This window comes from Pelophylax lessonae (assembly GCF_965119305.1).
Source record: "Pelophylax lessonae genome assembly, chromosome: 5".
NCBI lineage: Eukaryota > Metazoa > Chordata > Amphibia > Anura > Ranidae > Pelophylax > Pelophylax lessonae.
The window spans coordinates 140,088,656-140,100,933 of NC_138772.1; the positions used below are offsets into that span (position 1 = coordinate 140,088,656).

The 12,278-nt window shown below is 40.2% G+C and overlaps 1 protein-coding gene across 2 annotated transcripts in view; it reads left to right on the forward strand.

Moving 5' to 3' along the window:
• CHN2 (chimerin 2) overlaps window positions 1-12,278 on the forward strand; it is a 502,107-nt gene that overhangs the window by 208,461 nt on the left and 281,368 nt on the right. For both annotated transcript variants that reach the window (XM_082258131.1, XM_082258132.1), the window contains exon 3: window positions 10,483-10,538. In XM_082258131.1, coding sequence (XP_082114257.1) covers window positions 10,483-10,538 — 56 coding nt within the window. The remainder of the gene's footprint in view (window positions 1-10,482; window positions 10,539-12,278) is intronic.

Sequence of the window (12,278 nt, forward strand, 5' to 3'; positions counted from 1 at the left end):
GATTTACCTGACTTCCTGTCACATTCCCCCCCCCTCTTGTTTTAACCCTAGGGTTGGGACACAGTTTTCCAGGCACGCATGTGTCAGGCACTGCTCTTGACTCTCACTGTTAAGCCTCTTAGTATCTTCAAGCTTCAGGGTGAAACTGTTTCTGTCATCTTCATTGACAGATTTCTCATAAATGCCACACAGTTTGTCCCTCATCTCATATACAAATTCCTCAACTGCATTTTTGGCATCATTTCGCTCCTTCTCAAGTTTGTCCTGCATAACCGTCTGTCCTATCCACCATGGAGGACCGTGATCCATAGGCAACTCAATTGTGCTAGTTTTAAAGTCTTCAACATTCTTGAGCCGCCTCTCTCTGCAATCAATAAATGATTTCCACAAAACTTTGAGAACCTCTGCTTCACTTGGCTTTGTTCCAAGAAATGTCTGTACTTCATCAACTTTCCTTCCACCATCATATGGGTCAAAGGCAACAACACAGTCTATTTCAGGTTTCTTCAATGCACTTTCTGCTATTGCATTACTTTTCCCTTGTAGCTCCTTTTCTTTATCTGAACTCCACATGGAATGTATCTCAAGATCACGTTCAAACTTCTGCCACCTGTCTTTCACCAGTTCCATTTTGGAAATATTCCCTGATAGGCACTTATTCATTTGCTTCACGTATTCACCAACAGCCTTAGTTTTCTCCACTAGGTGGTGTTTGCTTTTTTCTCCCATCTTTATATCACTTGCTTTAGTTTTCTCCACTAGGTTTTCAGCCTGAACTGAGAAATTACCACATTTCTTACACAGCTCCTTTGTTTGCTGAAGTTCTAATGATACATCTTCCAGTGCTTGAAGTTTTTGAAGGAACTGTTTATTCCAGAGGGGTGATTCAAACAACATGTCATCAAATTTCTGATGCTCACTCAGGACAGACCCCAAAACACTGATCCTTTTAAAAACTGCATCAGGCACACTATCTCCTCTTTGGGACAGATCCTCTGTTGCCTGTAATTCCTCTTCAAGTTCCTGCAACGGAATCTTCATCTCTTCTACTTGCTGTTCTAAGGCTCGCTTAGACTTTTCTAGCTCTTGAACGCTTTTCCCAACATCATCCTTGGAGCTGACCAAATCTTCCATCTCTATACACAGCTGTTTGTTAACTCTCTCAAGTTCAGCCTTAGCCTCTAGAGCTTCCTCCAAGGAGCGAGCCAAGAACAGGGCTTTGCTCTCTTTATCACGCGCCTCCGTTTCTGCACGGTCGCGTTCTTCTGCATATTTTGCAGACACAGTCTTCTCCTCACCAAGCATCTGATCAAACTTCTTTTTCACATTTTCAACATTCTCTAATGAACCAACGCTTTCTTCCATGCGTTTTTTCATATCCGCTATCTGAGCTTGCAGTGTTGCAACTTGCTCTGATAGGTTTTTCTTTGCTTCCTCCTCCTCTTTTAATTGTTCCAGGAAGCCATTTTTCTCATCTTCCATTTGTTTGAGCTTTGTGCTAAAACTCAGCCTTTGACACCTCTCTTCCTGTAAGAGTTCCTGCGTGTCTTGCAGCTGCGATTCCAAGATAGAAAAATCTTTGGCAATTTCTCTAGATTTGCTGTCTGCTTGAGAAAGCTGATTTGTGACATTGTCCAACTCAACCTGCAGTCGGTTTGCCTTCTCTGACAGCTTAGCACACAATCGGTCACCTTCTGACACCTTGACTTGCGATTCCTGCAGCTGTGCCTCTACTTTTTTCCTCTTGTGTTCAGAATCTCCTTTTCCCTGCATAAGAGCCTTCACCTCATTGGCTAGTTTCTGGGAATGAGACTGTAATTCTGCCACACAGGCTTCTTTCTTCTTTAGCGGCTGCTGGACACGTTGGGCTTCATCTTTCCAACTTTCACAGTCTGTACGTAATTCATCTACCACATTGCTCAAAGTGGTGAGCTCATACACAGTACTCAGTAATTTAGCCTCGCTCTCATTTTTCTCCTTGTAGCTGAGAGACAATGTCGTTTTCAGAGCGACATTCTGTTCCTGCGCATCCTGCAGGTCTATTTTTGTAGCTTCAAAAGACTGAAGACTTTTTTTCAGCTGATTACGCAACTCCAACATTTCACCCATACTTTGCTTCCGCAAAGTCTTAACTTCAATTTCCTTTTCCATAAGGATGGTATCTTTCTCCATTATAGTCTCTCTGCGTTTTTGCAACTCGGAAAAAAGAAGAGCAGTGGATTCTTCCCACTGTAACACTTGAGCCTGCAAGTTTCTATGCTCCATCCTAAGCAACTCCAGGGCTTGTTCCTTTTCTTCCATTTTCCGTTGCAAGGCATCCAGCTCAGCCCTGCACACATGCTCGGTTTCCTCCAAACCGATGGCCTCCATTTGCTGCTGGCGTCTCTGTTTCCAGCCTGCCATGCTCTCTTGGTGAGCCTTTTGTTGAGCTGCAAAGCTCCGCTGTTTCAGCATCTCCCCCATTTTGGGTTTACTTTTCATCTGAGAACACTGCCTCTCCATAACTGTTTAATTTGCACCAGTGTTGCTAGGGACAACAACCTTTCTCTTTAGCAGACTCGGTTCAGGCATGGATGGGGCTCGTTCAGGCGGTAACATCCCCTCCATCCATAGAATCCGGTCTCTCATTTCAGCTATCTTTGCATCTTTCAGGCGTTTTGACCGCCCCATCTTCAATAACTCCACAATAAATTTTTCACAGTCCAGCAAAACATTTTGAGACCACTGTCTCTTTAAAGCAAGTAGCTTTTCTCTCTCTTGCAGGATCTCCTTTCCTGCACACACAGTTTGTGCAGTCTCATGCACCAGACAAAGTTCATCAAAAATTTTGAGACCACTGTCTCTTTAAAACATGTAGTTTTTCTCTCTTTCAGGATCTTCTCTCCTGCACACACAGATTGTGCAATGTCATGCACCAGACCAAGTTCATAGAACAGATGAACTTCTTTGCAGGGATCTCTGCTTCTTCCCAATGCATACCTCCACCATATGTGGCGGGACTTTACTCGGTGGCGGGTATGGATGACCCCTTGGGGGGGGGGGGTGCGTTTACACAGGGAGATAGCCGAGAAGTGGTTGCAAACAACAGTTTGGTTTATTCTTGCAATTTACTTCACACAAGTGCAAGCCTCAAAAACACCAAAATAAAATAAAACACAAAATAAATCCTTGCCACTGTGGGCGGCTACCTTCTCACATACAGGAACCTACCTACGGAGTCTAACCTACTGTTGGGCAAACTTTGCTGATCCTACAGCAGACACTCAATCGTCCATGTTTTTTCTTCACACAACAAATGTCCATTGAACATGTCCCTTTTCCTCTTCACATTGAACATGTCCCTTTGCTTTTCTCTTTACATAGAACACATTCCTTTGCTTGTCTCTTCACATAGCAAACAGTGCATTTATTTCTTTCCACATAGAAATAGTCCAAGACCTCACCTTGAGTAGTCTTCACACTTTTTACCCTCCTCAGCGCACATCGCTCCAGGAGGTCTTCCCCATGCTCACACAGCTTCAGGGGGCATCCCTTCTCCCATGCCCACACAGCGTCGGGAGGCACACATCTGACTGTCCTCCTCTCCCCAGCTCACACAGCGTCAGGAGGCAGCAAACAATAGACTTCCTTTGGACAAATTATAGAGGCCTTAACTTCCTCATTCCAAACAGCTGAAGGCCTTTCAACTTCCTTAAGCCGTCCTGGCTACCTTTTCAGCCGACACCCTATAGTAATTGGTGAATTGTCTAACCCAAGCAGAAATGTATCTCCTGTCTGTGACAACATCCACAGATTTACCTGACTTCCTGTCACAAACAGCTCAAAATACCCCCCTCTGAAACATTCCATTTAAGCCAATTTTTACCTTTTCTCCATACGGGCAAAAAAGGAATGGATGACAGTACCAGGAGAACAGTTTTTGAAAATACAGTAGTTGCATACAGAATATGAGGGGTAGCATTTCAATGCCATGCCAGTTATTCTTGACAGTCTGTACCAAGCTGCCCAATAGATGAGGCAGAGTTGTGTTCTGAAATTAGAATTGGAACTCCTGGACCACCAGAATACGTAGAGATATAGTGAATGTGTCAATGGTGGAGGCCTGGTATAAAGTCCTCTCTTGTAAGTACCTGGTACCCACTAGACTTGCCTAAATATATCTTGGGACCTTCACTCTATATTCTGTGGGCAATTGTTCACATTTGGTGGCCTTGCCCTATAATCAAATGGTTTTAGATGACAATTCATGCACTGATCTACTCACTTACAGTGATCAGTATCCCCAAGAATGCATGTATGGCTTTTTAAAAGAGCCTATAGATGACACTCCTAGAAACTCCCAGACACTCATCCTCTTCATTTTTTTAGTTGCAAAACTGTAAATTGTTAAGGTCTGGAAGTCCTCGGTGGTTGATATTGCAGCTACAAAATGCAAGATCACTTGAATCGTGCTTAACGAAGAAATAGTAAGCAACTTGCCATGCAAACGAATGAAGTTTGAGAAGGTCTCGGATCCATGGATACATTATATACCACCTCACACCTAGCCTGATCACTGGGAAATAGATGGAGTGGGGTTCTGGCCGGATCACATTTTTTTTTCTAACTACCTTACTTCACTACCTTTTACTCTCATTTTCTTCTTCTGCTTACTCTGAGGGCCGTTTTACACTACAATTTCTGCATTCTGGATGCATTTCTGCATGCACGTTTTTGTTGCATTCTGGTGCCGTTTTTGATGTGTTCCGGTGTGTTTTTGATGCATTCTTGTGTGTTTGTGATGTGTTTTGATGCATTTGGTACGTTTTTCTTTTTCTCAATTGAGGACATATGCATTCTGGTGCGTTTTTAATGCGTTTTGCCGCGTTCCAGATGTGTCCCATACAGAACAAATGCCACGTGTTCTACTTTGTTGACTGCACTGAAATGCACTGGTGTAAACTAGGGACATTGGAATCCATGTTGAACACTAAGCATGGATTTTTGATGCAGAATAAAAATGCAGTGGACTACATCTGGAGTGAACAGCCCCGAAACAGGTTGATCTTTGCATGAATCTGTACATATCAATAGACCACAGAGATTAAACTAATGTTCCAACATCTGAAGCAAATGTGTCTTGAGTCTGGGTAGTCATTACCAATACATTGGGAAAAACTTTGTATACCATTTTTTATACGTATTAATTTACTGTTTTATGACCCAGACCATTCTTTCTGGGTCTAGAAGGCATTCACTGTGTCTCATGTAATGATTTACAGATATCTTTCTCTAATCTATATTCTGACAATGCTTGTTTTGTCAACCTTGTATAATGACAGGGTTCCTTTCTTGGAAAACAATAAAATCTATTGAAAATGACAATTTTACACGAGATAAGATACCCTATACATATACAGTATATTTGGGAAGTTTTTTATTTAGGTTTTTTTTTTATATTTCTAAATGTTAAGAGCCATGCTGGTTTCTTTTGTCTCTCATGGACAGTACTGGTCAGACTTTCCCACCAGAATTCCTGGCTGTGCTCCTAGGTTGCAGTCATTACACAGTAAAGTGGCGGTATCATAATGCCACTAATAGCTTCACAGTTATTGAATGTAATAATTGATTAGGGAATACAACATTTAGATTGGCATTTTGTAAAGGAGATTGAGGTACAGATTACTGCAGGGAGATTTCTGCTCCTACTGTGCCTTTCCCCTCTGGAGTCTCAAAGAGATATACACCAATCATTCATAACTTTATAACCACTGAGAGGTTAAAAAAACACCATTGATTATCTTGTTACAATGGCATCTGAAAGTCGGTGGGATATATTAGGCAGCAAGTAAACATGTTGTCTCTGAAGTTGATGTGTTGAAAGCTGACGACCAGTCAAGGTGCCCATGCTGACCTGTGTCTACAGCTAAAAGATCCTGCAAAGGACACATGAGCATTGAACTGGACCACAGAGCAGAGGAAGAAGGTGGCCTGATCTAAATAATCACATTTTCATTTACATAATGTGGATTGCCAGGTGTGTGTGAAAAAATGGTACCATGATGCAGTATGGGAAAAAGGCAAGCTTGAAGAGGCAGTACAATGCTTTGGGCAATTTTCTGCTGGGAAACTTTGGGTCCTGCCTTTCATGTGGATGTTACTTGACACATTTCACTTAACTAAACATTGCTACTGATCAATTACTCGATATTCCCTGATAGCAGTGGCGTCTTTCAGCATATTGCACCCTGCCACAGGGCAAAAATGGTTTGAGGAACACAACAACGAGCTTGAGGTTCTGAGTTGGCCTCCAAAATCTCCAGATCTCAATCCAATTGAGCATTTGTGAGATGTGCTGGAAAAACAAGTCCCATCTATGGGAGCCTCACCTTGCAACATACAGGGCTTAAATGATCTGTTACTAAAGGCTTGGTGCCAGATACCACAGCATACCTCCAGAGGTCTAGCGGCATCCATGCCTCAACGCGGCACGACTGCTTTAGTGGCAAAAGGGGAGTCTACTCAATAGATTCAATAATAATCTACTATTAGGTAAGTGGTCTTAATATTATGGGTGATGTTAATCAATGGGCGATTCGGATCAAGAAAAACTAAAATTTGGGGTTTTGTGTGGATTTTTGTAGCATTTAAATCTTATATGAATTGTATTATAGGCACACACTGATATATATTTTATTGCCTAGAATGTATGACAGTATTTGAAAACCTATATACACACAGTGAAATAAAGCAGTCTCAGTATGTGACATTTAAACTAATGTGATTTTGATTTGTGGTGGAGAAGGATGTCTGTTCAGCAGTTGTGCTTATGCATAAATAATGCTGATTACTAAACATTTCCATGTTGCTATAGTATACCAATGATTTCATTATACTGTGGGCTGTGTAAGACAGTTGAAACACTTATGGTAAACATAAAGTGTATTCTTCTTTAAACCTATAGTTACATACATAGTACCTCTGCATTCTACAGTAAGTAGTATCCCACCTCTTACCAGTAATCCAATAACCACCTTCATGCAGGAGTCAAGGGGTGGTGAGGTTTTCACCATGGGCTTTAGTAATATTATCTTATAATGAACCCTATCCTTCTCCCTCGATGGTGTTCCTGATAAACTGTCCCCCTAGTTCCTGAAATGAAGACATTAAAGTAGAACTAAACTTTTTTTTTTTTTTTAAGTTTTGGAGTGGAGAGGGATTAGAACACTTGTCAGTGTTTATTGCTGTCTGTGCCACCATTAAGGAGATTCACTCTTTCTATTTGTCTTGTTTCCCATTATCATTGAAAGTGAAACTAAAAGAAAATCCCAAATTTTGGGTTGACCCCAGAGCAGTAACAGAGGGGAAATCTTCCAAAAAGGACACTTGTTCTTGTGACTCGGGGATCCCCAAAGAATCCCCTAATTTGCAGAGATTTCCTCTCACTTCCTGTTTGGCTATGGGACAGGAAGTGAAGGGAAAAGTCACCAATAGGACACAGATGGGGAAAAAAAAATCTGACAGGAGTTACAACCCTCCCTTACTCTATTTTACTTTAAACCAGGAAAACTAGTTAATTGCAGAGAACATTGGGGGAAGTCTTCTCTTCTTTGCTGAATCTGCAGTCATGCTTGTGAGTGTGATTGTATGCTGACAAATAACCCTTACTTAGACATTACATAACAGATATGTCCATAGCTGTCTAGGAGAGCAACAGCCATAATGCATTTTGTCAACATCGGTGAAAGCAAAAAATGGTACATATTGCTTGTGTGCAGTGGAAGCTTTGATATGAGTTGTTCCAATATGACAGTAAATGTAGTTCACTAGGCAGCAGTGATGACATAGGGGTTGAATTACCAAAAGGCAAATAGACTGTGCACTTTGCAAAGTGCATTTGCACTCTGCAAGTGCAGTTGCTCCAGAGCGTAGTAAATGAGCAGAAGCTCTGCTGACTTCCATCATCTAATCATGTGCAAGCAAAATGCTGTTTTTTAATTTTCCTTACAAGTGATTTGGTACTCTTTACCTATTTTACCTATCATTTACTAAGCTCTGGAACACTTTGCAAAGTGCACAGTCTATTTGCCTTTAGTAAATCAACCCCATAGTGTTTCTAGGGAGGCCGTCCAAAATGGAGGCTATTTAAAGCCTAGGATTTTAGCTCTGACCATCATTCAGAGATTTGCAGCAGCAGCAAGACAGAATGGATCTTCTACAGGGGGGCAGTTCCAGATTAAAGATGAGTTTCACAGCATAATAAATTATTATTATTTTTTTTTATGTATAGAGCAAGGTATTTTTATAATATATAAATAGCATTGGGCGAACAGTTCGAGCCGAGCAAAAGTTCAGCAGAACATCTCCATTTCGTTGAACACCCGACTTTGCGGGATGTTCACCTGCCAAGCGCCCCACAATGCATTGCACACTGCATAGTGCATAGATGGTTGTTAAAGAGTGGGCTGGGAAGCTGGCCACTGTGTCCTTAACAATGGATAAGTCATCAGCTATCAACAGGCTTCCCAAAAAAAACAACAACATGGGTGCCCCCCCCCGGGTGCCCCCCCACCCAATCCATACCAGGCCCTTTGTGTGTGATATGGATTTAAAGAGGAACCCCATGCCAAAATGTAAAAAAAAATGGCATGGGGTCCCCCCCTAAAATCCATACCAGACCCTTATCCGAGCATGCAGTCCAGCAGGTCAGAAAAGAGGGGGGAGGAGCGCACGCCCCCCCCCCTCTCCTGAACCATACTAGGCCACCTAAACATGCAGGTGGGGTTCTTTGGGGCAAGGTGGGCTCTTGTTGATGGGGACAAGGGCCTCTTTCCGACAACCCTGGGTGGTGCTTGTCGGGACCCAAAGGACCTGCTATGGATTGGTATGCATTTTTTTTACATTCTTGTATTGCCGACAATGGTATTGTATTGCTTTCAAATTAAATGTAATTTTTTTTCTTTATAAATGTCAGTTTTTCTGCAGCAGGTTCTATACACAATACAGATGAGCCACTTTACAGACAGATCAAGGGGACCCCCCAGGCACTATATTTAAAGCATTATTTTATTTTTATTGTTTCACTTTAAGCATCATTAACCACGCTAGCGGTAAACCCGAGCGTGACTCGGGGTAGGAATTTCCTGCTATTATCGGTATCCCCGAGTCACGCTCGGGGTGAATGGGCAGAGCTATGCAGAGAGCGCAGTGGAGTGTCTTACCTTATCCTGGCGATCCAGCGATGAGCTCTCATTGCTGTGACTGCCAGCCGAGATCTCCGCCGCTCGTCTGTCGGTAGGAGGACTTCCTAGTTCCGTTCCCTGCAGCAGCAATGCTGCATGGGAGCGGAACTAGGGAGGGAAATTCAAAAAAAAAAAAAAACACATATATGTATATATGTGTAGATATATATATATATATATATATATATATATATATATATATATACCTATATACACACACACACACATATATATATATATATATATATATATATATATATATACACACACACACACACACACATATATATATATATATATATATATATATATATATATATATATATATAATATATATAACGCATGAATTATAATCTAATCAATAATATAATTTTTTATATATATTATATAATAAAATTATATTATTGATTCGATTATAATTCATGCGTTTGTGTTTCAAATTTATCAAATTTATCACATCTGGGATGTCTACTAGAGTCTTGTTTTGGTCAGGTTTAAGTCAGTAATTACTAAGAATTGTAGGCCTATAATACATAACGCCAAATTTCAATGAAAAAAATTGTACCGCTTATGGTACAGAATTCCTGACAGAATCATACCGCCAGGGAGGTTAAAATAGCTGCTCCTGTAAAAACTATATTTTTTAAAAAGAATCTTGCAATGATACATGTTCCCCAGGGCAGTACCCATGCCCCCATACCCTTTTTTATGGCCAATAACTTGCATATAAACCTTCAAAATTTTCAGTTTTTCAAGTTTCGGTCCCATAGACTTTAATAGGGTTCGCAGTTCAGGTCCGAACTTTTGCAATGTTCAAGAGTTCTGGTACGAACCGAACCAGGGGGTGTTCGGTCCAGCTTCATATATAAATATAAAAACCGTAGTTTCGCAATCTGAGGATGAAAATCCTATCTTTATGTAAACAGTAAATTACAACAAATCCATCTCCTGCATTTTGTTGCAGTTTTCTTCAGAAAATTGTTATCGATTAAATCACGAACTAGACATCCAAAGGAAATTTCTATTTCTATGGAAATGTAATACATCAATATTATTTTTATATTTAATGTGTCAAAATATTAGATCTGACCAGTAAGCAAAAAATGGAAAGACGATGTAGAGAAGCCAAGAGACCTAATGTCAGATTCTTTTTTGCTACAATGATAAACATAACACGTATTGCTGTCTTTGTTGCAATAATTTGTCTTTGAAAACAATATTACAAAATGTTACAATTGCTGCTTGACTTTCTCATCCATAGTGTATCAATTACAGCAAGAAGCTCCTCGGCCCAGGAGGGTTGTATCCATACAAGAGGTTTGTTTTTTTCTTTTTTTTTGTTCTCAATTTCTTTATCAATATAGGCATACCCCATTTTAAGTACACTCACTTTACGTACACTCGCGAGTACGGACACAGCCTGGTCTGCTTGGCATGGTACTATTCCTGGTTTTTAACATTGGTGTCTATGGGAAATCTTGGTCAGTTTGACATGGCACTGCTCCCAAACCATAAGTGACAGGGATACCAAACTTAGGGAGCACTGAGAGGGGACCCAGGACTACAACATATCATAGTCCTGGATCCCCTTAACATGCTCCCCAAGCTTGGTGCCCTTGTCACTTATGGTTTGGGAGCAGTGCCATGTCAAGCTGACCAAGATTTCCTATGGAGCTAGTGTATTTACATGCATTGAGAAATGAAAAAAGGTATTGCTTCACTTTAAGTACATTTTCGTTTTACATACATGCTCTGGTCCCATTGTATACTTAAAAGTGGGGTATGCCTGTATTTGACTAACATGATAAATATATTTACAGTACACTGATACTAAAACTAACCTTGAATTCAAAATTAGTTTACCAGTAAAAAAAAAAAAAAAAAAAAAAATAAATATATATAAATATATATATATATATATATATATATATATATATATATATATATATATATATATATATATATATATATATATATATATATATATATGAATTCTAAATTGTGTAGAAGATGTGAGATGTGTTATGTTTTTGAATGAAGAGGCTGGTCTTACCTACTCCATGTTGCTGACTGCAGCTTGGCAAAGCGATATGCCAGACACATGACAGAGGTCCTGCTCTGCTGGTCAAGTGATCATATTTTTAATATCAGCAACCTCATGCCTCACCAACTCTGACTTCAGGAATAAAGTTTCTGTGTTCCTAAATTGAAGGATGTAAAGAAAGGTGAAACATAGAAGAAATATCTCATTGTGCAGTCTGAGGCTATTACAAAAATAGATTTGTACATAAGAGAATGCAAGATGTGACTGAGCAGGAGAGTGCCATTAGCAGCTCTTTTATCTACATACTGTGCTTTAAAGCTTGGCTCCAGGAGGATGTGTTAAAGGATTTATTCAATATTTATTGCTGTTCCCTTCCTAAAAATTTCTCTTCACCTCCTATCACTTTGATATGTGAACAACAGAATAGGATGTCAGGGAATAGTTCCAAAATGACACAGCGGTAGAAATATTATATTTATAAAGTAGAGAAGAGTTAGACCTTCTGTTAAAGCGACACTAAACAATACCCTTATTTTTCAAAAATATTCCATACACATCCACTACTTAAAGCGGAGTTCCACCCAAAAGTGGAAGTTCTGCTTTAAGGACTCCTCACCCCCTTTCATGCCACATTTGGCATATAATTTTTTTTTTTTGGGTGGGGGGGGGGCAGGGGAGTGGGTACCTAGTTTTGACAGTATCACTGGTCCCCCCCAAAAGTGTCAAAAATGTCAGTTAGGGGTCCGATATGTCCACTGCAATGTTGCAGTGCCGCTAAAAATCGCTGATCGCCACCATTACTACAAAAAAAAAAGACAAATCTTTCCCCTAGTTTGTAGACGCGATTGTGGAGTTTTTGGTGCCTCTTAGTCTTTTTCCAAAGAACGTAAAAACAGAGAAATATATTCAGAAGTCACCATATCACCCTATTTCTACCTTTTCACCACCTTCACATCTATAGGCCTTTAGACCATCACTCACAATATATGTAAATATTTGACCAAATAAATTAT